This window comes from Sturnira hondurensis, unplaced genomic scaffold (genome assembly GCF_014824575.4).
Source record: "Sturnira hondurensis isolate 20B ecotype Veracruz unplaced genomic scaffold, ASM1482457v3 Scaffold0006496, whole genome shotgun sequence".
NCBI lineage: Eukaryota > Metazoa > Chordata > Mammalia > Chiroptera > Phyllostomidae > Sturnira > Sturnira hondurensis.
This window is the reverse complement of record NW_028079127.1, coordinates 20390442-20414655: the sequence shown is the minus strand read 5'-3', so window position 1 is coordinate 20414655 and position 24214 is coordinate 20390442. Positions and strand designations below refer to the sequence as shown.

Sequence of the window (24214 nt, the reverse complement as noted above, 5' to 3'; positions counted from 1 at the left end):
TCGTTAGCCTTGGGCTGGGCGGACTCCAGGGCCCTGCCCCAGCCCCGACCCCCGACCCCTCCCAGAGTCGCGGCGATTGCTGCCCAGCCCTCCATTCCTTTACCCTGCTCAAGCCCGAGTGTTTAGGCACCTTAGTACCTCCCGAAGGAGCGCTCCATCCGCAGCCCAACGGCAGAGCCTGTGTCCTTAACGTCCCTGCCCCCCTGGGGTGGGTAGTGAGTCCTGACGTAACAATAAGGACGGCGACCCCGTGTTGTTTGTCCCTTTGCTGTTGAATGCTGATCTGACACTTCGAGGTTCTCGCGGGACCCGGGTCTCCTCGGTGTATTTTAGGTCATAGGACCCCTGATATAGTGGCAGCCCCGGCAGCAGACTGCGCCAGTGATGGGCAATGGGGAATCAAGAGTGAGGAAGGGGTCTTAAAAACAGAAACCAGGTCGGGACTTTCCGGTCCAAAGCCGTCCCATCTTCCCTCTCCACCCCACCTCCTTTCAACTAGCAACTCTCTTCCTCTCTGCCCTAGTGTCTTCCTGCCGCCTGTTTCCTCTGCGTGGGACTCAGTTCCTTCTCACAGCAGCCGGATGCACAGGAAGCTATGTTTCACATTAGACAGGAATCAACTCCAATTCTGATGTTCCCTTATAAAAAGACAGGAGGGCTGGTGGAGGATGAAGAGTGGGGTGACGTGTGGCCATAAAAGCTTGTTTGACTCACTTTACAAGTCAGTCCTGACCGGGAGAGCACTTTAAAGTCCTATGTGGGGGGAACCTAGAGAGATCTCTGGGGATCTGACTTCTCTACAGGGGCTGGTTCTGCCACATTAATCCATTGGAAGCCTGGGCCCAGGGAGGGGCCCATACAACCACACTGGTGTATGCACTTGGCCTGTTTTTGGTCATAGTGGGCAAAGGCATAGTGGGCCTTGGAGAGGTGATGCCGGGAGGTTCAGGAGAGGGGGTAGAGGCTGCTAAAACTGGACATCCAGACCCTGCCTTTTGGCACCAGGTCCGTGCCCTTCTCCTCGGTGTCCAGATCAGCAGTTCAAAACCTCCTGCCACACTTCGTCCTCCCAGAAACCCTCCTAGCAAAGAGCACAAGTCACTCTCCTTGGGGCTGCCCTGGCTAAAGCTGCATGAAGGCCAAGACTGGCACAGTTGCAATGGGGCTCAGGGCTGCACAGGAGTGGTGACAGGTGGCAGAGTGGAACCAACCAACCTGCAACAGACCTTTTTGAGCACCCACCTCCTAGGACCCTTCACTAGAGACCATGGCTGCCAACAGACCAGAGGCTGGTAGATCCTTGAGGCCCCAGTACTGCTCCCATGACCTCTGACATCACAATGTCCAGCCAACTAGCTGCTACAAGTTTGGCTTAAGCTGCACGAGGGCAGAGAAAGACCAGTATCAAGTGTAGTTCTGTCCATAGCTGGTGCTGGGACACAAGGCCACCAGACACCACAGGAATCCGGCTAAAATATGTGTGAGGGTCCTTTTTGGGTGACCACAGGGTGCTAGTTTAGGGGTCTGAGGACCACACCATGGAGTGGAGACAGTGGCAAGGAGGCTTCTGAGGGTTGGGAGGGGAGTAGGCTGCTCGCCTCAGGCAAGAACGACAGCAGCACTGTGTACAATTAACAAAAGGGTTTGTATTAGAACATTTACACTCAGGGAAGAAAGAGGTATCTGCATCATCAAATGTGGAATGTTGAAGAAACAGTTAAAATAAATAGAGACTCCAAGCGTGGCTGGGGCTGGCCCAGGCTGGGACTCACCGAGGCCTCTGAACATCAGCTCCAGGCTGCAGAGGCCACACTGCCTGGCCATACTGGCCACCTCCCCGACACAGCACAGCTGTACCTGGGATACAGAGAGTCAAGTGCTGTCGTAGCCAGCAAGCTCACTCCCCACCTTCCTCATTTATCTCTGTGACAATATCTATCAGGCTCTGGAGCCCAAAGATATAGCCAGCGTCCTGGCCCTCGTGTACTACACTGTCCTCGCCATACAGCCTGCAGGTGGTGTGTGCGAAGTCGATCATGCGCACGTCCACTGAGCTGGCACCGATGGGCTTGAAGGCATAGGCACCAGCAGACTCGTCAGCTGACTCCTCTGACAGGTCCTCCAAGTCCTCAGCATCTGAGTCCAGGGCCACCTCAGGCCTCTCCTTGCCATCATAGATGACTAGCAGGGAGCTTGAGTAGAAGCGGTAAGACTCCTGTCGCTCCAAGACAGCCTTGAGCTCAGCCAGCTTCTTAAGCACAGGGCCCAGGAGCTCACGGCGCAGGTACCGCCCATTGTGGAAGAACTGGTAGAGTGCCTCCTTAAAGCCCTGCACAGACAGCTTCCGTCCGTGGTACTTGTTCATGAACATGAGCTGCCCACTGCCTGCCTGGTATACCTGTGGAAGAAAGACCAACAAGTCAGATGCTGACCGCCACCTCAAAGCCCAGACCCTGGGCTAGTGGCTCACTCCTGGGGAGTGGTTTGTAGTAATGACAGCCCTGGATCAGATCCTTTGACTTGCTGAGTCACAGGAGACACTATCCTCTCTGATCAATAGTCACTCAGGATCCAGCCCTCTGATTTGGGTTTCCCCAGCCACCTGTTCAGTACATAGTTGGTGGAGAGGACCTAACCCTCTTGCCTTTCTCTCTCTCCTGTGTCTGGACCCCGCACTCTGCCAGGCAGGCCAGCCCCAAAGGGGAATCACTGAGGCATGCGTAGTATCTTTTCAAACCAGAGTGCCTGATTTATTAAAATCTGGTATCTTTTTGAGAAAATAGGACTATACCAGGGTGGGGGGAGTTGCAGCTACTGCATGACCTAGCCAGTCCATACCACACACCAGCTCTCCTCTCACCTGCATGCCACACAAGCGCACACCGATGACCGCAGATGTGCTCTGCTGGCATTTTCGGATCTGGTTGGCTGCCTTCTCCTCTGAAGCATCATCACCATGCTGGCGTGTACCCATCTTGAGGTCCAGGACACAAGGCATCTCATACCGGGAGGTCAGGTTCTCCAGTAAGATAAATTCTGAGTGGTTAAGGAAAACCCCCCTCTAAAGGAGGAGGTGCTGCTGCATGGGTCCTTGGCACTCCCAGGGTATAATGCCTGTACACAGGACCCAGTGAAACCCAGGACCAAAGAGGGTCCCATCAGTCCTGCCATCTCCCATGAGAAGCCCAAGGCTGACTACAGGCTAAAAGGCATCTTCGGTTCTTGTCAGGGAACTTGCCTGAGAACAGCCTGGGTCTGGACTCAACACAGGCCTTAAATATGAACTAGAGCCCTGGCTGAGCCCTGGTTAGAGCTTGTCCCGATACGTAAGGTTGCAGGTTTGACTCCCTATCAGAGCACATAAAAGAATCAACAAATGAACACAAGAGTAAGTAGAACAACAAAGCAATGTCTCTCTCTCTCTAAAAATCAATTTAAAAAATTTAAAAACAAACTGGAGACACCAGTTATGAACTCATCAGGAGTCTCTCTCTAAAATGAGTGCTACCTCCCAGCTGCATGTAAAGGTCTAGAAATGGTGACCAGATGTGTGCACACCCCCAGGTCCAGACCAGCACCCCTACAGCAGGGGTGGTTGAACTGCGGCCCCTACTCTTTGTGTATATAACCTGTAAGCTACGAATGGTTCTTACGATTTTAAGAGTTCAGAAAATATATATAAAATACGTCACGGCACGTGAAAATGAAATTCCAATCTCAGTGACCATAAACAGTTTTACTGGAGTACAGTCATACTCATTATCTATGACTGCTTTCATGCTACAATGCCCGAGTGTGGCATGCAAAGCCTAAAATGTCTATCTGGCCCTTTACGGAAAAGGTTTATAGCCCCTGCCTTAAGAGGAATAACTAACTAAATTCACACCTGGAACAGGAAACCTACATGACCCTGGACATCTTTCCGTACCAGAAAGTAAAAGACAGACATCTATCACAGACTGCTGTGATCACACAGGAGCTTATTTAAAAAGTCTCCCACTATGTGCCCCTAGTCAGGGTGGCACGCAGGAGTTGTTTCTCTTTCACAGTAATCTCTCTCTTCCGCTGCTTCTCTAAAATTTATATAACATACCCTTGGGTGAGGATAAAAGCTGATCTGACACTCCCTGGCCAGGTGGCTCAATTGATTGGAACACTGTCCCATACACCAAAGGGTTGCGGGTTCAATCTCCAGTCTGCGCACATACCTAGGTCAGGGTTTAAGCCCCAGTCAAAGTTTGTAGAGGAGGCAACCAATTGATGTTTTTCTCTCATTAACATTTCTCTCTCTCTTTCCTTTCCTCTCTAAAATGAGTAAAAACATATCCTTGGGTAAAGATTTTTTTTTAAGTCTTGCTCTGGCTGGTGTGGCTCAGTGGACTGAGCACAGGCCTGCAACCTGAGAGGAAGCCGGGTTGATCCCCAGTCAGGGCCATGCCTGGGTTGCAGGCCAGGTGCCCAGATGGGAGGGAACAAAAGGCAACCTACCCACGTATCTCATGTACACTGATGTTTCTCTTCCTCCCTCCCCCCCTCTCTAAAATAAGTAAAATTTTCAAAAAATTTAAAAATAAATCAAATAAAAGATCTTCCACTGGCCAAACATGAGACAATTTGAGCATCAATAAAGATAAATGCAATGTCAAATATGCTTAAATTCACAGATTCATAATGAAGCTAAAAAGCCCCCCACTGGTCACCCTAGCAGGGTAGCTCTGTTAGCTAAGGTATGCCAAGGTTGCAGGTTCAATCCCCAGGAAGGGCATATACAAGAATCAACCAAAGAATGCATCAATGAGTGGAACAAGGCAATGTTTCTCTCTCAAAACCAAAAACCAAAAACCATCACTGGTCACTTACGGAGGATGTTAAGAAACATACCCATTATTCCAAATACATATCTAGTAAATAAAGTTTAACCTGCCTTCCCTTCCTGGATAAACTTTACCTCAGGATAAGCACGTAGCTGATGAGGAAAAGTTTGTTTTGAATATATATTCAAGAAATGATTCATGCTCTGTGATGCCATGTTGCCTTAGGACACTGAGCCTCTCCAGACCTTTCTCACTGATACCATGTGAGTAAGCGGTAGTGTGATAGTTGCCCCAGAATGGTATCAGGGGCCTTGAGGCCATAACATGTTGGATTTGATCTCCAAGGCCAAAAGTTTGCCACTGTGGCAAGATTTTGGGACATGCACGGTGAAGTTTCCAACATGGCGGAGCACCTCGATGCTCCTCCATATTCAAAATACTGATTGAGTGCCTTCTTCACAAGCTTAGACACCTCCTCAAACACTACGGTACCACTAACACCGGGGGGGGGGGGGGGGCAGCGCAATGGACCCGTCCATGCTGTTCTAGGAACATCTGAATTGTGTAATATGTTGTCACCTGTGCCCTCCTTGCTCTGAGTCAGATTTGATCAAGCATTTCCTTGCGAGGAGACTCAAACTCCCTGTTAAGCATAACAAACACATAAGATCCAACCCATTATTGGGAATCTATCCATCAATAGCAGGACCTGCGTCATAGTTAACAGGTCAATCTGCTTGCTCCCCATGGGCAGGCCGTTGAAGAATAACCACCAGTGTCTTGAAATGTTTCTGGATTTGCAGACTATTCACTGTTACTCTGTCATTTGATCCAATAATGACACCAATCAAAAGGTCAGAGCAGCCCTGGCTGCTGTAGCTCAGTGGATTGAGCACTGGCCTGTGAAGCGAAGGGATGCCAGTTCAAATCCTAGTCAGGGCACATGTCTGGGTTGCAGGCCAGGTCCCCAGTAGGGGACACATTAGAGGCAACCATACATTGATATTTCTCTCCCACTCTTTTTCCTTCCCTTTCTCTCTCTCTAAAAATAAATAAATACTAAAAAAAAAAAAAGGTCAGAGCAATACCAAATAATTGAGGACAATCCCAGAGATGTAAACTTGGGGTGGGGGTGGTCGTCTTCCCTTTGAGATTTGTTCCATAAGGAGTTTTTGTTTCCTTTTCCCCACTAATTAGGGCAGTAAGGTGAGATTCTCTCCCAACACCAACTGAGAGAAAGTTCTCATGCAGACCACTGAATAGAAAGCGTTAAGAACACGAGGCTTGCAACGAGCAGGTGACATGCTGAGTAATGCTCTGGATCAAACACTGACTTAGCAGCCCTCTCGATGTCCTCTTGCTCACCAACATCAGGAATGGCTGATCCACAGCAGTTGGACATTGTCTAAACTTTTCACGTGAACTTAGAAACTAGTTCCTCTTCAGTCACTACTGGATGGGGTCACTGGATGCCGAGTTGCCGTATTTACCAATTACTATGTATGAGAAGTTTTTCTTTATAGTAGGATTCTAGCTAATGAGCAAAGGAATGACAAAATTAGAAAATCACTTAACTTAACGGAAAAAAAATAGATCTAAGGCAATGACAACACAAAAGAGAAAGACAACTAAACACTGTTTCCTGATGGTCATGAACAACCCCATCCCTGAGAGGCTCTTGTCCCCACCCCCCAAAATTTAACCCGAATCTGATCGAGCCTGTAGATCAAATAATCAACTTCATGGAAACAGAGGAGACAGAGCAACCTGTAAAAGACACCACAGGAACGTAATCAGTAAAATCCACATAGTGGGAAACTCTAGAAGACCCAGTTTCCTTGGCAAGAAGTTTCCAAGAAGGAAAAAAAAAAGAAGGGTATTTAAAAAGATGTAAAACATTTCAACCAAATGGAACACGTGAGTCTCACATTCATTCAAAGACACCATCAATAAAAACACATACTCCCTTTGATAGTTCAGCTGGTAGAGCAGAGGGCTGTAGGTGAATAAGAACATATTTCTGAGACAATTAGGAAAATATGGACAGAAACGAACAATTTCATAGTAAAGAATTACTGTCCACTTTTAAGGAGTAGTAATAGTGTTAATGTTTTAAAATATCCTTATCCTTTAGAGAGGCACGCTAAGTGTACAGAGGCGAAACACTACACACGAGAGGGCCTCCAAAACAGTCCGGTGGCAGGGCACAGGGTGTACAGAGATGGTCGTGACACAAAGCTGACTGTGTCGTGGGTTAGCTGCTGAATCTGGGAGACTGGTATTTAAAAATTCAACCCAGTCCATTTTTAACAGGTTTAAATTTTTCTTTAATAAAATATTAAAAATAAATAAAACAGCCCTGCCTAGTGTGGCTCAGTGGACAGAGTGCCAACCTGTGAACCAAAGGGCCACGGGTTCCATTCCGTCAGGGCACATGCCTGGGTTGCGGGCCAGGTCCCCACTAGGGGGCGTGGGAGAGGCAACTGATAGATGTATCTCTCACACATCAATGTTTCTCTCCCCTTCTCCCTCCCTTCTCAGTAAGAATGAATAAAATTATAAATAAATCACACTCAATTATGAGGAACTTCCTCCCATAAGATCAACAAAATTCTGTAACATAGCTTAATGGGTAAAAGGGGAGAAAAAAGGACCCTGTGCTTTTTTCACGTGCCAGCCTGCTCAGTGCCCCCACCCTGGTGGGCCCTTGGCAGGTAGGCGCCCTTTGAGGAGTTCCACAGGAGTCTGAAATGTGAACCTGCCCCTTGCACTCTAGGCTAAAAGACCCCTGATGCAGGCTGGCCCCTTCACAAGAACCCACTCCCCGCCCCCCCAGACCCTCCACCCCCTGCCCCACCACCTGCATGCCCAGATTAGCCCCTGGCCCTGAGGAGGGTGGTACCAGCCCACAGCTATGACACAGCAGTGTCCTGGCACAACCATGACGGCAAACTCCCAACCCTCTCTCCAAGCTCCATGGGGCTCCTTCCCCTGCCTTCCCCAAGGCACAGATGTCCTGTGAACAAAGGATACTGTACTGGTTCCGATGTTTTGCACTCTCCTTCATTCTCTGTAACTGTTGCTGGTGACACTTCATGCTCCAAGGGTTATAGTGTTTAAGCTGGGAACTTACATTCCCCTTTTTCTCTACATTGTAGTATAAGACTTCAGATTTCTTTAGCCATTCAAATTCTTCTCCTAACTTATGGCTATAAAGAGATACGGAGCCAATAAGTCACAGTATCTCATCAAAATTCAGGGCCAAAGAAGCACAAAGGAACTTTCTAGAGTGATAGGAAGCTTGGTATCTTGATGTGGTGGTTTCATTGTACATGAAACACTTTAAACACTTTAAATGGGTATTATATTTCATGTACGTATTATCATCGTATGTATATTATACCTCAAGAAAGTTAAATTTTTTTTTAAATTAGGAAGCCAGCTCACTGGTTATCTAACATAAGGAGAACCTACAGTGCAAGAATAGCCTTTGCCGCTGCCCAGCCCTACAGGGCAGCCTGCATTTCCCTTTTTCTAGGCAGTAACCCCCTTGGCTTCTGGTACATCCTGGTTCCCTGACTGGGGAAATCTGAATTGAAATTCCATGGTCTCAAGTCAGCCTACTTAGCTATACTATATATACATACTTCAATTTACATTTTTACGAGCTCTGTCAAGGCGTGGCATGTGGGAGACCCAGCCTAGATGGACTCCTGAGTTTTGGGGATGCCCAGCAGACCATATTTTCTCCCCTCTGTGAGTGAGCAACCTGAACCAGATGGCTGTCTTGGTCACTGCTACAACCCCAGGATGCAGCATAGGCCCTGGCACAGAAGGAACAAGTGACTGAAATTCTTTTACAGTTGTCACTACAGCCGTCTACCCAAAATGGCATAATTTAATGCAGAGTCAGTTAAAGAAAAGCTGAGCATGCCATGAGGAGAACTGGCCACTGAGTGAAAAGGCACCTACCTACTAAGGCCATTAAGTGAGTCCTTAGGTCTAGGGCACTGAACTGTAGCTAAGATCCCCCGATACCTCCCTCCCAGAGTCAAGGTTCCCACCAGTGTATATACCTGTATACCCACCTCTTCATCTTCTCTTCCTTCCGGTGCTGCCGCACCCAGTCCTTGGGGCTCTTTTCTGTTTCTAGGACATGATGTTTTTTGTTTGTCCACCTTAGGAGCTTACTTTTTGGTTCACAGTCTGAATTGTCTACACTGTCCAGAGTTCCATGGTCCCCTTTTAAGGGATAGGCTATTAAACACAAGTTCCTGTCTTCATCTTCTTCAAAGCGCGCGGATACCACACCTGGAAAGGGGGTGAGCAGCAGAGAGGATGTTTAATTCCACAGAAGCAGGGAGAACTTTTAATTCCACATGTGTTATAAATTACAGGATTGTAACAGTTGTGGGGTTTTTTCTTACCCTGTTCCTTAGTCTCTATGTTGCCAGAGGCCCCAAACTCATCTGCAAACCTAACAAATATCAAAACAGCTAGAAAAGATGACACCATACAAGACAAGTGATTAGGGAGCAAACATGGCCCAGAGTCTTCCTCTCTGATGCACTCAACAAGGCAAGAGCCAAAGAATTACAAGACACATTTTTCCATCATTGAAAATGTTTATTAATTTTTATGTAATTCTTCTAGTCCTAAGAGAGATGTAAAAACATTTACTCTTTGTATCTTGTGGGAAATTTTATGCCCTAAACAGAAACACTGATGGCCTCAAGGCTTACTTTAAAGCAGAGCCCGACCACAGAGAATACAGGTCTCCCTGAGGGATAAGAGGCATTCAAGTGTAAAGGGAGACTGGGCAAGCAAAACAAAATAAAGGAGCAAACAAAACAAACCACACAGCACAACAGACACCCTAGCAAAGGCTTCTTGTAGCACCACCTTCCCGGCGGGTGCCCCAAGCCTTTTTGTCCTTCTCCAATGTTACTTTATTGGTCTCATGAGGTCTCAAGTCACAAAAGAACAAAAGAAACACAAGGCAATAGGGTTGGGCTGGGAGCACCGACGGACGCGAGGTGGCCTTGAAAGCAGCGCTCTCCCCATTCAGTCTCTAGAACCTGCCATGTGTAATTTAGTCAGTCTTTGAGGAGAGTTTGTCAAGTGGCAGCATTTCAGCAGGTGCCGACGAGCGCCTTACAACCGACTGGCTGAACACCTTTCCTCCCAGACCTGTCTGGCCCGGGATCAATTTGCTTGCTGCCCGCCTGCTGCAGGGGAATGCGTGCTCAGAGAGAGACGACACTTCTGAAGTGGTCCCCGGCTCTGGGCGCAGAGGAGCTGGGGTGGGAAATTCCGGGGACCACACTTCCCTGTGTCCATGGGAAAACAACCAGGGAGAAAAAGGGGGTGGGGCAGCCAGCTAACAAGGGGCCTTTGGCTTTGTCCTGGAAAAAACAACAGAGAAGGACCAAGTGAGGGCCCCCAGCTCCCCACCCCCCATCCCCACAACACACATGCATATTCAGAATACAGAGAGAGGCACCCAGTACATTCTGTCTCCAAAGAGTATGTTTCAACAGTCCCAGAAGAAACTAAGTTGTTCAAGAGTCTTTTGTATAACCAGGAAATGCAATTTTAAATTAATTTCCTTAATGGATTCTTTCTTGATTTACAAAGGAGTTCCACCTCCCCAGGAAAGACCACACCATGCTGGTGGCTGGGATATCCCCCCAAAATGCATTACAAAAAGAAAGAGACACCATGTGTGAATAAAAATTGTAACAGCAATTTCAGGGACATTCGGTAACAGTAATGGGCTTCAGCTAATCAGCACAGGCCTCCCACTCCTGCATTCCATCTGACTCAACCCTGCTCCCAAGCCTACCTAATTACCGGGGCTTCTGGTTTTCTGGAGGACAACAAGCAGGCAGCAAGTTTTCTGGGTAAAATCCTCCCAAAGTCTTCCCCCGCTGTCCCCCATGGGGTCTATGGATTACTGTGACCAAGAGACACTTGAACATAAAACACAACTACACTTCCACCAAAAACCAAAAATAAACTCAAAACAATCCACAAACAACAGAGAATTGAGCAATCTTACCAGGGCTTGAAAACTGAGGGTGTGAGGTGCTGGGCTCAGGGCCAAGAGGAGGAGGAGGAGGAGGGAAAACACATAGTGAGTGGGAGGGGGTGAGGGCTCCAAGGATGGCTGCCTCTGCAGGTCACAATGCCTTGCATCGCCTGGCCTCACATCTCCTCGACTTGCACCAGCAGCTTGGGGCTCACCTTTATACTGAGGAGTGAATTTGCGCATCTCAGCTGGGAGAGTCTCGTAGAACTGGTGCTCCCTCGGGATCAGGGGCTTGCACAGAGTTGTCTCGTTGAAGTGGAGCACACAAGAATGCCCCCCAACCTGGTGGACGAAGGGCTCCAGCAGGACGCCCTTGGCTCGGGGCTCCACCTCCATTGCCCTGAAGGCTGGGCTCATTCTCCAAACACAGGCGGCAGGGAGAAGGGGGAGGTGGCAGTGTCCAGCAGCCAGCGAGTTCTCCGTCTGTCCTCCGTCCCTGGGTCGGTATGTTTGGCCTCCACTCCTTAGTCGCGTGGGTCAAGACGCTCTGCCAGAAGCAAACAGCAACAGGAATTGGAAGAGGCCTGGGAACCACCTTAGAGTGTAGCCCTCCTTCAGTAGCAAAACAGACTGAGCTCACGCAGGGCGCTGGCCCACTTCGCCCACTCCAGCCCCGCCTCCACCTGCAGAAACAAAGAGCCAGAGCTCTGGCAGGGCGGGGCCAGACGCCAACAAACAGGGACGGGCTCCAGATGTCCAAATAGCCCTTGCCTTAGCCACTGAGATGGAGTCACAATTTCAAACCTAATATTTGGATCTTACCATTTCCTAATAAAATTGTTAAACTTAAGGTGACAGATGTCCAAGTCTCTTCATAAACTATATATATATTTTTTTTAAAAAAATATTTTATTTATTTATCTTTAGAGGGGAAGGGAAGGAGAGAGAAAGAGAAACATCAATATATGGTTGCTTCTCATGCATCCCCTGCTGGGAACTGGCCCCTGCCGAGAATTGGCCTGCAACCCAGGTATGTGCCCTGACTGGGAATCGAACCGCGATCGTCTGGTTCGCAGGCCCGAGACCTATATATTTTTAATAAACATTTTTAGAAGAGTTTTAGGTTCACAGCAAAATTAAGATTTCCCATATAACTTCCCTGCTTCCACATATGCCTAACCTCCCCCATTATCAATGTCCCCCACCGGTACAGTGCACTTGCTACAAATGATGATAAATCTACATGATCACAGTTTGCATTGGGGTTTACTCTTGGTCATTAATTATGTTTTTATGAAATGCATTTAAAGGGAAAACCTGCTTACACACCATCTAGTAAGATTTACTCCCCCGCCCCGCATATAAAAATGCATCCCCGACCAAGGCCAAAGACATGCTTCATTAACCTTATTAGCAGTGGAGATTGGACTTAGCATTAATAATTAACATCTGTATCTAAAAACAAATCGAGGCCAACTCCCCTTAAAAAGATACACAGCATTCTAGGTCACTGACTACTTTTATCATTTCTACCCTAATCTCCAAATCTGGAGCACACCTTTATTTTTTTTTAAATTTTTAAACAAGATTTTACTTATTTATATTAGAGAGGGGAAGGGAGGGAGAAAGAAAGGTGGAGAAACATCATGTATGGTTGCCTCCCACTGGGAACCTGGCCCTGCAACCCAGGCATGTGCTCTGACTGGGAATCAACTGGCGACCCTCTGGTTCACACACTGGTGCTCAATCCACTGAGCTGGGGCTCACCTTTAGACCAAAGCTGCTCTCCTGGGGCATCAGTCTTCTCCCACTCTGGTGTCCAGGGTCTTACACCTGACTCTGCACCCCCAAACACACTGGGTCTCAGCAAAGCATGCCTATATACAGCTGTTAACTGTTTCAGGGCAGGTCAAGCAAGTTTTCTGTTTTCTGCCTGTAATTTGTGGACTACACAGTCACTGCTAGCCCTACTTACAGGGCTTGGGCCACACTTCAGTATCTGTACAGTGTTTCTCACTGGGAATTCCTCTGGTTCCTAATATGCCACTTGAGGTGGTGGTGGTGAAGATGGTCTGATGGAGATGTGCCCACTGATGGAGATGGCATGTAATAGGTTACGTGCCAGGTTCAATGCAGAAACATACTTCACTTAGTCCTCATGATGCTTTCCAAGAGGTAGACACTGCTCTCTGTTGCAAACAATAACCCTGATTTGGGGAGGTGAAGAAACCCATCCAGAGCAAGAGACAATAAGCCACAGCTCCCAGATGAACCTCAATCTGTTGGATGCTCCCACAGGACTGTTGTTATAGGGCTCAGGGTCTCTGCCTTGGTGTGCACTCCCACACACTTGGGAAATCATTTAGTTTGTCCTATGAGAGTGCTTTCACCATATATTTATAAAATACAAGTCATCAAGTACTTAACAACGAGGGTACGTTCTGAGAAATGCATCATTAATTGGCTTTTTCATTGTATGAACACCAGAGTGAACCTACACAAACCCAGATAGTACAGCCTACTACATACCTAAGATATATGGTATAGCCTATCTCTCCTAAGCTACAAGCCTGTACAGCATGTTACTGTACAAAACAACATGAGATTAAATCAAGCACAAGAAAAAATGATGCAATCAAGAGGCATAGTAAACACAGGGTGTATGAGGCTGCTGACAACATACCACACATACTTTTTACAGCAAACCTTTGTTTTTTAATAATTAGAAAGAATACACTCTAAAATAATAATGAAAAGTACAGTGTAGTAAATACATAAACCAGTGCCCTGACTGGTATGGCTCAGTGGGCTGGGTGTTGTCTCGCAAACTGAAAGGTCACCAGTTCAATTTCTGATCAGGGCCCGGGAAGGGCACATGCCCGGGCACAGGCCAGGTCCCTGGTTGGGGGCGTTCAAGAGGCAACTGATTGATGTTTCTCTTGCACAATGATGTTTCTCTCCCTCTCCTTCTCCCTCCCTCTAAAAATAAATAAAATCTTTAAAATATAAACCAGTGACACAGTGATTTATCATCATTATCAAGTATTAGGCACTATACATAATTGTATATGCTACACTTTTACACAACTGGCAGTGCAGCAGTCTTGTTTATACCAGCACTGCCACAAACATGTGAGGAATGCGTTGTGCTACAACGTTAACATAGCTGCAACGTCACTAGGTGATAGGAATTTTTCAGCTCTACTGTAATCTGGCACATTGTTGATCGAACCGAAATGTCGCTATGTGGCACATGACTACAGCCTCTTTTAACAAGTTTAAACTGGTGTTTACTTCCTCCTTTCAGAGAGAACCAACTGTGGGTCCTAACTGGACTCAAGAATTAGAAATCATTAAGCTTCCCCATATGCAAAGAGCAGAAAAACCAAAGGTCCTGGTTTCTTACCTGGCCCTACCTTCTCATCATCAGAGAAGCTCTCAGGAGGGCATGTGCTGAGAAGAGACCCAAGAAGCAACACAGGCAATCAGTTCTAGAAGAGTACATCCCGGCCATTCCAGACACTCTCCATAAGGTGGAGCTCTGAGATGCCTGGCCACACAAGTCCCTTCCCTGTGTCTATGGAGACTAGTTCATACTCATCTAACTGAAAAGACCTCTTGAGTAGAAGAAATGCCAAAAGAAACCTACTGATTTTGACTAATGGTCAGCCTTCCAGTACCCAAGCACGAACCAGGTACCACAATCATCAAATTCTGAAGGTACAAGATACTCCTCATGGGCCAGGCTTTAGAAACAGAATCCAAATCTTTCATAAAAGTGTAAAACTGCTTTTGTTATCTGATCAATGCTAACAATACAAATCCCATTCCAGCTCTGTTCAAGATTCCTACATGTATTCGAGTAAACAGAAAAATCTCTTTCCAGGCATCTCTTACCCATTTCCATTTCCAATAACAAATCTGAAACAAACTAGTCCTTCATGGCAGCTCTCTAGAGTATGGGTCATGGGTGTGCCTGGAGGCTGGAAGGCCTGGTTAGGGTCCCTGCCTCCTCCTCCCAGATCCCCACTGTGATCATTAGCTGCTGGGTATGATGTGGCACTTTGCCACACTCCCCTCCGCACCCAACTCTGGCGATCCACAGGGCACTGATCCCCGGAGAAGAATCATTATCTTGAGTAGAGAAGCAAGAAAAATAAGGCACATTCGAACCTGAGCCAAGTCTGATGACAGAGTGAACTCACAAACGTCAGGCAAAATTATCCTGTAGTGAGGTGGGGCCAGACTGTGGTCCCAGATCTGTGACTTAATTACTTGGAGGAAGTCTCCAAATCCCTGGTTCCCTTTAAGTTTTATCATCTATTTTCTGGTCTTTAAAATAGAGAGGGGAGGCCTGGAGTAGATCTCTATTCTGTGGGCTGTGTTAGCAAATTAATGTTTTAATCAAGAAGGAAAAACAAACAAAGCCCTGGCTGGTGTAGCTCAGTGGACCGAGCTCGGGCCTGTGAACCAAAGGATCGAGGTTCGATTCCCAGTCAGGGCACATGCCTGGGTTGCGGGCCAGTTCCCAGCAGGTGACGAAGGAGAGGCAACCATACATTGTTATTTCTCTCCCTCTCTCCTTACCTTCCCCTCTAAAGATAAATAAATAAAATCTTTAAATAAATGAAAAATAAAAGTCATGTAAGAACAACAAAAAAGGAAAAACAAGTAACTATCAATGCACTGCACCTAATAAGGTGAGTCGTTTTATACTTCTTTTATTTCAGTTATGTTCAATCTTTCAACACAAACATAAGTATGACTTCACTAGAACATATTTCTCACATTTGGGATTGCAGACCAAGAAGTAGGGCTTCTGTTCTCGGGCCCTCAGATCCTACCCCTTTAGGAAAATGAAGGATCGACTTCCCTAAGAAGCCTCAAAAGAAAAGCACCCAAAGCACCTGCTCTCTTTCACCCCCTATTCTCTCTCTCTGTTCCACAGCGGTCTGAGCAGCAGGATTTCTTAATGGTTTTCAAATATCTGAGGTCTAAAGCTCAGTTTCCCAAGAATCCTGGAGTACTAATGATTACTGTGAAGTCCATGAAATGAATGGACACTGTACCTAGGAAGACAGGGAATACCGTAAAACACTGGCTTCAGATTTAGTGTCTATTTGAGCTTCCTATATTGTCTCACACATCTGTCCATGAAACTAGGAACAGATAAGGAACACAGAGCAGGATTCATCCTGGGCTAGGACACAGCTTTCCCTCATAGCCCACACCCCTGAATCTATAATATTGGTTTAAGAATCTTCTGGAAAGAATACTGAATATTCTTAACTTTTAAAATACTACAAATAAACCAGCCCTGACTCATGAGAGCCTCCGGCTCACACATCTAGAATTTAGTTAATGAGGCTACAAATGGGATCTGCTGGGGCTGCTTATTCTGCCTGAAGACAAGCCTCAAGTTCGGGCAGTCAGCGGGGATGGTGTGAGGGACACTAGCCTGATGGAGAAACAGCCCTCCTCACCCACACCTCCGCTCTCTGAGCCTTCCCTGAGCCCCTGGGCCACGCCTGGCAGCTGCACACATCTACACACACCACACAACCTCACCACAAAGGCCAGTCACTGGAGCTCGCAAACACTGCTGGGAGAAATACAAAAAGATACAATCACTTTGGAAAACAGTTTGGCAGTTTCTCATCAAGCATATACTTATTATATGACCCAGCAATCTTACTCATAGGTATTTACCTAAGAGAAATAAAAACAAATGTCTACACAAAGACTTGTACACAATTGTTCATAGCAGTGCTATTCACAATAGCTAAAAGGAAAAACCCAAATATTCATCAAACAGGTGTACAAATAAACAAATCGCAGTGTATCTGTACAATGGAATGAACCATTCGTGAAAAATAATATACTGATACATGTAAACAAAGATTTGACACAAAAGCATTATGTTAAGTGGAAAAAGTCACAAAGGACACAAAGGAATTCCACTTATATGAAATTCTATAAAAAGCAAAACTAAGCCCTGGCTAGTGTAGCTCACTGGATTGAGCACGGGCCTGTGAACCAAAAGATTGCGGTTCGATTCCCCATCAGGGCACATGCCTGGGTTGAAGGCCAGTTCCCAGCAGGGGCCAGTTCCCAGCAGGGGATACATGAGAAGCAACCATACATTGATATTTCTCTCCCACTCTCCTTCCCTTCCCTTCTAAAGATAAATAAATTAAAATTTTTTTAAAAAGCAAAACTATAGTAGTGGATAAGCAGTTGCCAGGGGACAGAATAAAATTGGTTGCAAAGGGGCCCAGGCAAGCTTTTAAGGTATAATGAAATATTCTATGCTGTTACTGGGAAAGTGATTACATGAGTGCATAATCTGTCACAACTCATCAAATTATACCCTTAAAATCGATGAATCTTATTGTATACAAATTATACTCCAATAAAGGGATTATATTTTATTTACGCATTTTTGAATTTATAAAACTTTCATAACTACACATTATTTTTTAATTTTATTTATTTTTAGAGAGGGGAAGGGAGGGAGGAAGGGGGGGACATCAATGTGCAAGAGAAACATCAATAGGTTGCCTCTCACACACCCCCAACTGAGGACCTGGCTCACAAGCCAGGCTTGTGCCCTGACCAGGAATTAAACTGGAGACCTTTGATTCACAAGCCAGCACTCAGTCCCCTGAGCCACACCAGCCAGGGCAAATTTAAACAGTCACTTTCTTACCTAATTATTTATTTTCTTCTTTAAAAAACCTTTTTAAAAACCCCAAAGGTATTTTTTATTTTATTTTATTTTATTTATATTTTATTTATTTATTTTTATAGAGGGGGACGGAGAAAGAGAGGGAGAGAAACTTCAGTGTACGAGACATAGATCAATTGCCTCTCTCAAGCCCTTAACCAGGGACTCGGTCCACAACTCAGGCATGTTCCCTGACTGGGAATTGAACCAGCAACCTTTGGGTTCACAGGCTAGCACCCAATCCACTGAGCCATACCAGCCACAGCTGTTTATTGATTTTTGAAAGGAAGGGGTGGGGGAGAGAGAGAAACATCAATCACTTGCCTTTCATATGTGCCCTGACCAGGATTGAATCCACAATCATATGGTGAATGGGACAATGCTCCAACCAACTCAGCCAACTGGCCAGGGCCTTACCTAATTATTTTCATAATTGTAACTTCTTTTGTTTAAAAATGACATTTAAAATTATAAACTTATAAATTATATAACATTATATAAACTTCAGGTACCACAAACCCTGGATCTGTCTTTACTAAGGAGTTATGTCATTACTCCCTTCTCTTCAGTTTTTTTAAATGTTCCAAACCTCTTGAAAAAGTCTCAAACTCAAAGCATGTTATCTTTTAATTAGGAGGACATTAGGAGGGAATAAAGGAATTTACTGAAAACTAAAACGAGAAAACCCAGATCTGCTTAGCTCTTGGAGACTTTAAACTCTTCCACAAAAATCACTGATCTTACCTACAATGCATGCATGCTCAGAGCTCCACTCCATGACGGAGACTCTGGGACACGGACCACATGTAAACAAGTGAAGATAACAACCCCAACACGCCCTGGCCCTAAGGTGTGTACAAGGTGCCAGGAAGTTAGATAATAGCCTTCAATGTTAATAGGACACAACCGTGCCAAAGAGGAGAGCTGCCATTTAGGGAGAGAACCTAACTCTCACAACAGCCTTATGGAGTAGATACTACGATTACCTCCCTTATAGAAGGGTACACTGCCGCACTATGACGTCACCACATCACCTGGGCCTCATCACGAAAAACACAGGTACCTGAGATGAATGAGTCACTGCTAAGAATGCTGGACTCACAGTCCTACCCTCACAGTTCAAAGGAACTGCAGCCTGGCTGGCTGGCTGACCACCATGCCACAGCAGTGGCTCTGCCACAGCAGCAGGGCCAGTGAGACAAGACACAAAAGCCCTGCATCTACCTAACACTGACACCTGCAGTTTTCAGGTCTGAGAGTAGATCTGCTTCGTGAAAATCATAATGCTGATCCGTCCTCCAATGCTAAGAGACAAAGAAAACAGCAAATTCTGCTCCAAAAATCTGAACAAGCTTTTCCTTACGGGAAATAGCAATCTCTTGGATTGTCTCTCCTCTCTAGAACCACCAGTGTAACCATACTGCCCCATCTCTGCCTCATCAGACCAGACTGGAATGACAGCCCAGAGGGCCCCAAGATGGCGGGGCCCAGGGAGAATACACTTTCAGGTACTTGGAAATACTTTAATCAGAGTTACTGTGCTAGAATTACAGCTTTAGCAATTTAAAAGCCTTTTCTAGCTAAAACTGTAGCACTACTCCCTTAAGGAAATCTAAATTAGTAAATCTAAGGTTTCACATGTCCTCTTTATCAGAATATCAAATTTCTTTAAATAAAAAGCTAATGTATTCCACACACACAAGAATTTTCAGTCCTCCTTAAAAAAGGGTAAATCTCCATCTTTAGTCGCTTTCTCATTGCTGTAACATACAAATCCCACCACCTGCAAGAAACCTACACAACAGGAACACACAGAGGTGACCCTCGCAGACTATGGCTGAAACCTAAGGTCTCGATCTATGCGGTGCACAGTTCTCTCCTGTGTCAATAAGTAAAACCCCCTGAGCTTTAGACAAGATTACATGCTCCTTGCCTGTGGTCAATATTGAGCAATGCTCATCTCTCAGTCAGTTCCCAAACCAGATGACACATGAACTCACCCTCTGAAAAAAAGGATGACAAAAATGAGTCAGTCCTCATGTGCTGGCAGTCACAGAACCCAGGCCTCAACCTGCCCAGGTGAGCCCCCGAGTGTGGCACCTGCCACTGGAGGGATAAAGGTGTACCTGCACTTGCCAGATCCTGTGCTCAGGGGACACAATTTCCTCTGGAACCTCACAACACTTCACTCAGGTAAATACCCCTCTAGAAAGTCTACAAACATCCCAGGTCCACGGCACCAATCTGGCAGCTCTTATCACCCAACCACTCTGGAACTGCAAGCCTGGCCCTCCACACCCAGCCAGGAGAAGAACCAAATTGGGGTGGGGGGTGGGGCGAGGGGGAGCAGGTCACAGCACTATGTCATCACAGGGACCATTTGCCAAATTTCTTCATGAGTTCTGAGATTTCTTTCTAAAATAAAGTACAGCAAAATACTGAAAAATTCTTTGGGGAAATCAAGTTCAATTGTACCCATAGTTCTGAAGCAAATCACCTGGCTTCTGATAAGGACAGTGACTTCAGTCTATCAAGAGCACATTTGAGGACTGGAGGGAGGGCAAAAGGGGCACTTCCACTTTTGTCATCTACCACACTATTTCCTTTCTTTGGCTCCATACAAGGAACTTACATGAGTAAGATATCTTCAAAGTAAAAACACTTTTTGAGAGTGAGATTAGTTATTCCTGGGAGAGGGGGAGCCTGCTCCTTTCTATCCCAGCCCTCACCTGCCCCAGACCTGGCTACATGCATCAGTTTTGGGGGGCCCAGAGTTTCTCTCAGCTGCCAGCTGGCATCCGTGCAAGGTCCACTTGTCCAAATGCCCCAGGCCCCTGCACCCCGGGCTTACAGTCCTCCCCTGACACCCAATGTAGGAAAAGCATCCATCACGTCCTCAAGCCCTGGAGAGGTGGTGGGTGTCTGTCCCTTAAAGTCCAGGGTAAGCTCTACAAAGGGCAAGGGCTTGGGGAAGAGGCTCTTGGGTTCTCACACTCAGATAAGGACAGAGAGCAAGAAAAACCCAAACCCTAAACAGAGGGTAAGAGAACAACTCGGCTCCTCTCCCCCAGAGGCACTCACCTCGGAAAACATGGAAGGATTATCTTCCACTGCCTATATGAAAACCTCTATTCATAATAGCAGAATTGAAAATGTTCAATAGCCCCAGTCCCTGTGGCTCAATTGGTTGGACATCAACTCTCAAACTGAAAAGGTCACCAGTTCAATTCCCAGTCAAGGCACAGGCCTGGGTTATAGGCTTGGTCCCAGTCAGGGGTGTATGACAGATAACCAATCGATGTTTCTCTCCCTTCCCCTATCTCTAAAAATAGATAAAATTTAAGTTTTTTCAAATGTCATCATGTAAGAGTAATCATCTACTTATTTTCTACTCTGTAAGAATATGATCGATTTGTTTAGGGTAATTATCTCACTGGTACAACACTTAAAGGACATATTCTTCCCAAGTGCATCCTCTTTATGAGCTAAACAATGGAAAATTTTTACCTTAGCAAGCTGGCCTCAGGGAGGCTCAACGTGGTTGCCTAGATACCAATGACAACTGCAGTGCATACCGAAAGCTCCGAAAGCTCCGGTACCTACTGCAAGGGAAACCAGTTTGGTTTTGTCAGTCAGCACTGTTCCTCTGCTCTGCTCCGCTGTGCTGACACAGGGCTGCTACACGTATACACTGCACTAGCCTGCCACTTTCTTTTTAAAAGAAATTTTAGCCCTGGCTGGTGTAGCTCAGTGGATTGAGCGTGGGCCTGTGAACCACACGATCCGGGTTCGATTCCCAGTCAGGGCACATGCCTGGGTTGCAGGCCAGTTCCCAGCACGGGACTCACGAGAGGCAACCATACATTGATATATCTCTCCTTCCCTTCCCCTCTAAAAATAAATAAATAAAATCTTTTAAAAATTTAAAAGATTTTTATTCATTTTTAGAGGGAGGGGAAAGGAGGGAGAAAAGAAGAGGGAGAAACATCAATGTGCAGTTGACTCTCACACGCCCCCTACTGGGGACCTGACCCAGGCATGTGCCTTGACTGGAAATTGAACTGGTGACCCTTTGGTTCACAGCCAGTGCTCAACCCACTGAACCACACCAGCCAGGGCTTGTCTGTCGCTTTCAATGTTTTGAAACACAAATAAGTCAATTACATCTGCTAAATTGATTTTTACAATTATATCAACTCTAGGCCTAGTTCTCATCCACTTGATTTCTAACAATTCCTATGAATTGTTAGGTAAAATCACAAGGCAGGTAAACCAACTGGAGTAACAGTTAACAGCTCAAATGATGTTTTTCTCCAAAGAAAAAGTTATTAAGCGATCAACTGGCCTATTATGTCAAATATATGATACCCAGTTTCCAATTCTGATAGTGGCTACAGTTAAAACAATGCCACCTTGAAACTTTCTTTAAATACTTAACACCAGGTTACAGAATGCCATTATACAAATTCCCCAGCAACAACCTATGTAAATAAGAATCTTAGTTCACTTAAAATGTTACCCTGCTGAAAATGCAAGCACAGCAAATACTTTAAATACTAGAATTCTTCAAAATTACAGTAATCATGGTGCTTTATGAAACCTATCATAAAACTGGTTATCAGCAACATTTTTGTTACCACTTTTCAAAAGTTTCAGTACTTTTTTCTTAAAACTATTCTTCCAGATGATTTTTATGTTGTTCTTGTTCTAGGTACGTTTTCTAGAACAAGAAATAAAATGTTTTATTTCAAGCAGCACCTACTTCTATTTCCCCTGGCGTTTAAGAGCACTAGATTTTACTAGCTTCTATATTTTATTTTCACATTAGTGTTCATTTATCTGCTAGTGCCGCTTTCTTCATGAGACCGAACCGTAAAATGAAACAAGTCACTAGCACGCAGACAACTAACATTGTGAAATCCAGTGTGGCCGAAACGAGAGCTCCCGGTGACCCATTTTAGGCCTGTTTTGCATACCCAGGTTGGGCGTGCAGATCGCCCCACCGGACGACACGACACCAGCGGACGGGCCCCGGGCCGGTCAACACTCAAAATGGCTGCGCACCTGCCGGCCCCAGGTGACAACAGTACGTGAGGCGCTGGCTGACCCCTCCGCCCAGGGAAAACCCCCCTCAATGACCCGGGAGACCGGGGACGCGCACGTCCTGGGGAGACCCCGCAATGGCCCGGGAGAGGTCCTCCCCCAAAGACCCGAGGACACTTCCCCAGTGACCTAGGCGGATCCCGAACCCCGCGAAGACCCGGGAGCCCGCCTCCCTCCCCCGACCAGGGAAGATACTGCCCATCACAACCAGGGTGGACCTGCTCTTCCCATAACCTGAAGACAGTCTCGCAAATGACCCGCGGAAATGCGGCCCCACAAAGATCCTGGGAGTCTCCCAGCCACCCCCACCCGCACCACAATAACAGGAGCCCCTCCCCGAGTGGCCAGTGACCTCGCTCCACAAAAGCCGGGAGAAAGCCTCCCTCAAAGCTCCCAGGGCGACGAAGCCAGAAGCGCGGAAAAGCGGGCGGTACCTGCGGCCACAGCCCTGGCCTGCGGTGCTTCTGTCCTATTGTTTCTCTCCCATCAAGATGGCGGCGGCCTCGGCGAACCCCGCCCCCCACACCTCTCTCCCGACGACTTTCGCTATTGGCTCGCACTGGGAGCCCGACTGGCGGATTGGGTAGTCCCCAAAGCGCTGTTGCTAAGGTGCCAGGATTCTCTGCGGCATCTTCCGGGAGGGGCGGGGCAGGGCGGGACACGGGGCGGAGCTTTATCTACCTCCCCAGGGAGGATGGCCGAAGAGGTCAGTGAGGGGGCGGGGGTGGCTAAGTGGACAGATGGGCTCCGGGCGAATGGGTGCAATGCGGGATACCTGGGGGATGGATGGATCAACCGACCGTGCCGTTTCCCCGGAGTCTGAAGGGTTTCCCAGGATGTGGGACTTCTAGTGCTAACAATGAGACAGCATCGGGAAGTTGGTCACCCTGTTAGGTGGACGGAAAGATGGACAAAAAGGTGGCTGTAGACGGTGGACAAAGGAGTGAATGTATGTATGTGATGGACAGATGATTGGATGTAGTGACTAAATGACTAAATCTAGAAGGATGGATAAAGGAATGGCTGTAGAGTTTTCTGTGACTGGTGGATGACTCAGTGTCCCAGGTCCCACCAAGCTCCACGCTGGCAGGTTCATTTGTGCTGGGTCCTGTGTTGGCCAGTAGGGCTCCCACCTGAGTGAATGCAGTCAGTGTAGCTGGGGAAGGCAAGGGAGGAGGTCCGTGCTACTGTGAACCCGAAAAGCCTCCTACCTGATCTCTGCTCTTTCTCTAAAGGAGGCCCTTGTTCATTGCAGCCCTGTGTGGTGGGGGTTTTCAGAGGTGTGGGTTCAAGCATATACTAGTTCATTCAACAAATATTTATTGAGCATGTATGCTCTGTGCTGGAAATCCAGCAGTGAACAAAAAGAGTTTTTTAAAAAAGCGGCCCCTATGGGGGCAGAGAGGAAAGACATGTCCTGTGACCAGCTGATCTCTCCTCTCTTGGAAACACCTTCCCTGAGTGGCTTCCAGGGCCCCATGCCCTCCTGGTTTTCCTCTGACCTCACTGCTTCTCCTCTTCACCCCTTCTCTGTCTACA

The 24214-nt window shown here is 46.7% G+C and overlaps 1 protein-coding gene and 1 pseudogene across 2 annotated transcripts; both read right to left on the bottom strand.

Moving 5' to 3' along the window:
• Positions 1–1626: 1626 nt before the first annotated feature.
• IP6K2 (inositol hexakisphosphate kinase 2) lies at positions 1627–23218 on the bottom strand. Of its 2 annotated transcripts, XM_037049790.1 has the most exons (7): positions 23110–23218; positions 11061–11392; positions 9242–9310; positions 8903–9125; positions 7848–8023; positions 2861–3036; positions 1627–2398 (listed from the first exon to the last, which is right to left on the bottom strand). In XM_037049790.1, exons 2-7 carry the CDS (start codon positions 11260–11262, stop codon positions 1898–1900), a joined length of 1347 nt encoding a protein of 448 aa, XP_036905685.1. In that variant the 5' UTR covers positions 11263–11392; positions 23110–23218; the 3' UTR covers positions 1627–1897. The 2 variants fall into 2 exon arrangements, with proteins under 2 accessions (XP_036905685.1, XP_036905686.1); XM_037049791.1 differs by lacking the exon at positions 9242–9310 and having other exon boundaries at positions 23110–23217.
• Positions 4402–7163, bottom strand: LOC118989506 (endogenous Bornavirus-like nucleoprotein 1; annotated as a pseudogene).
• Positions 23219–24214: the final 996 nt, after the last annotated feature.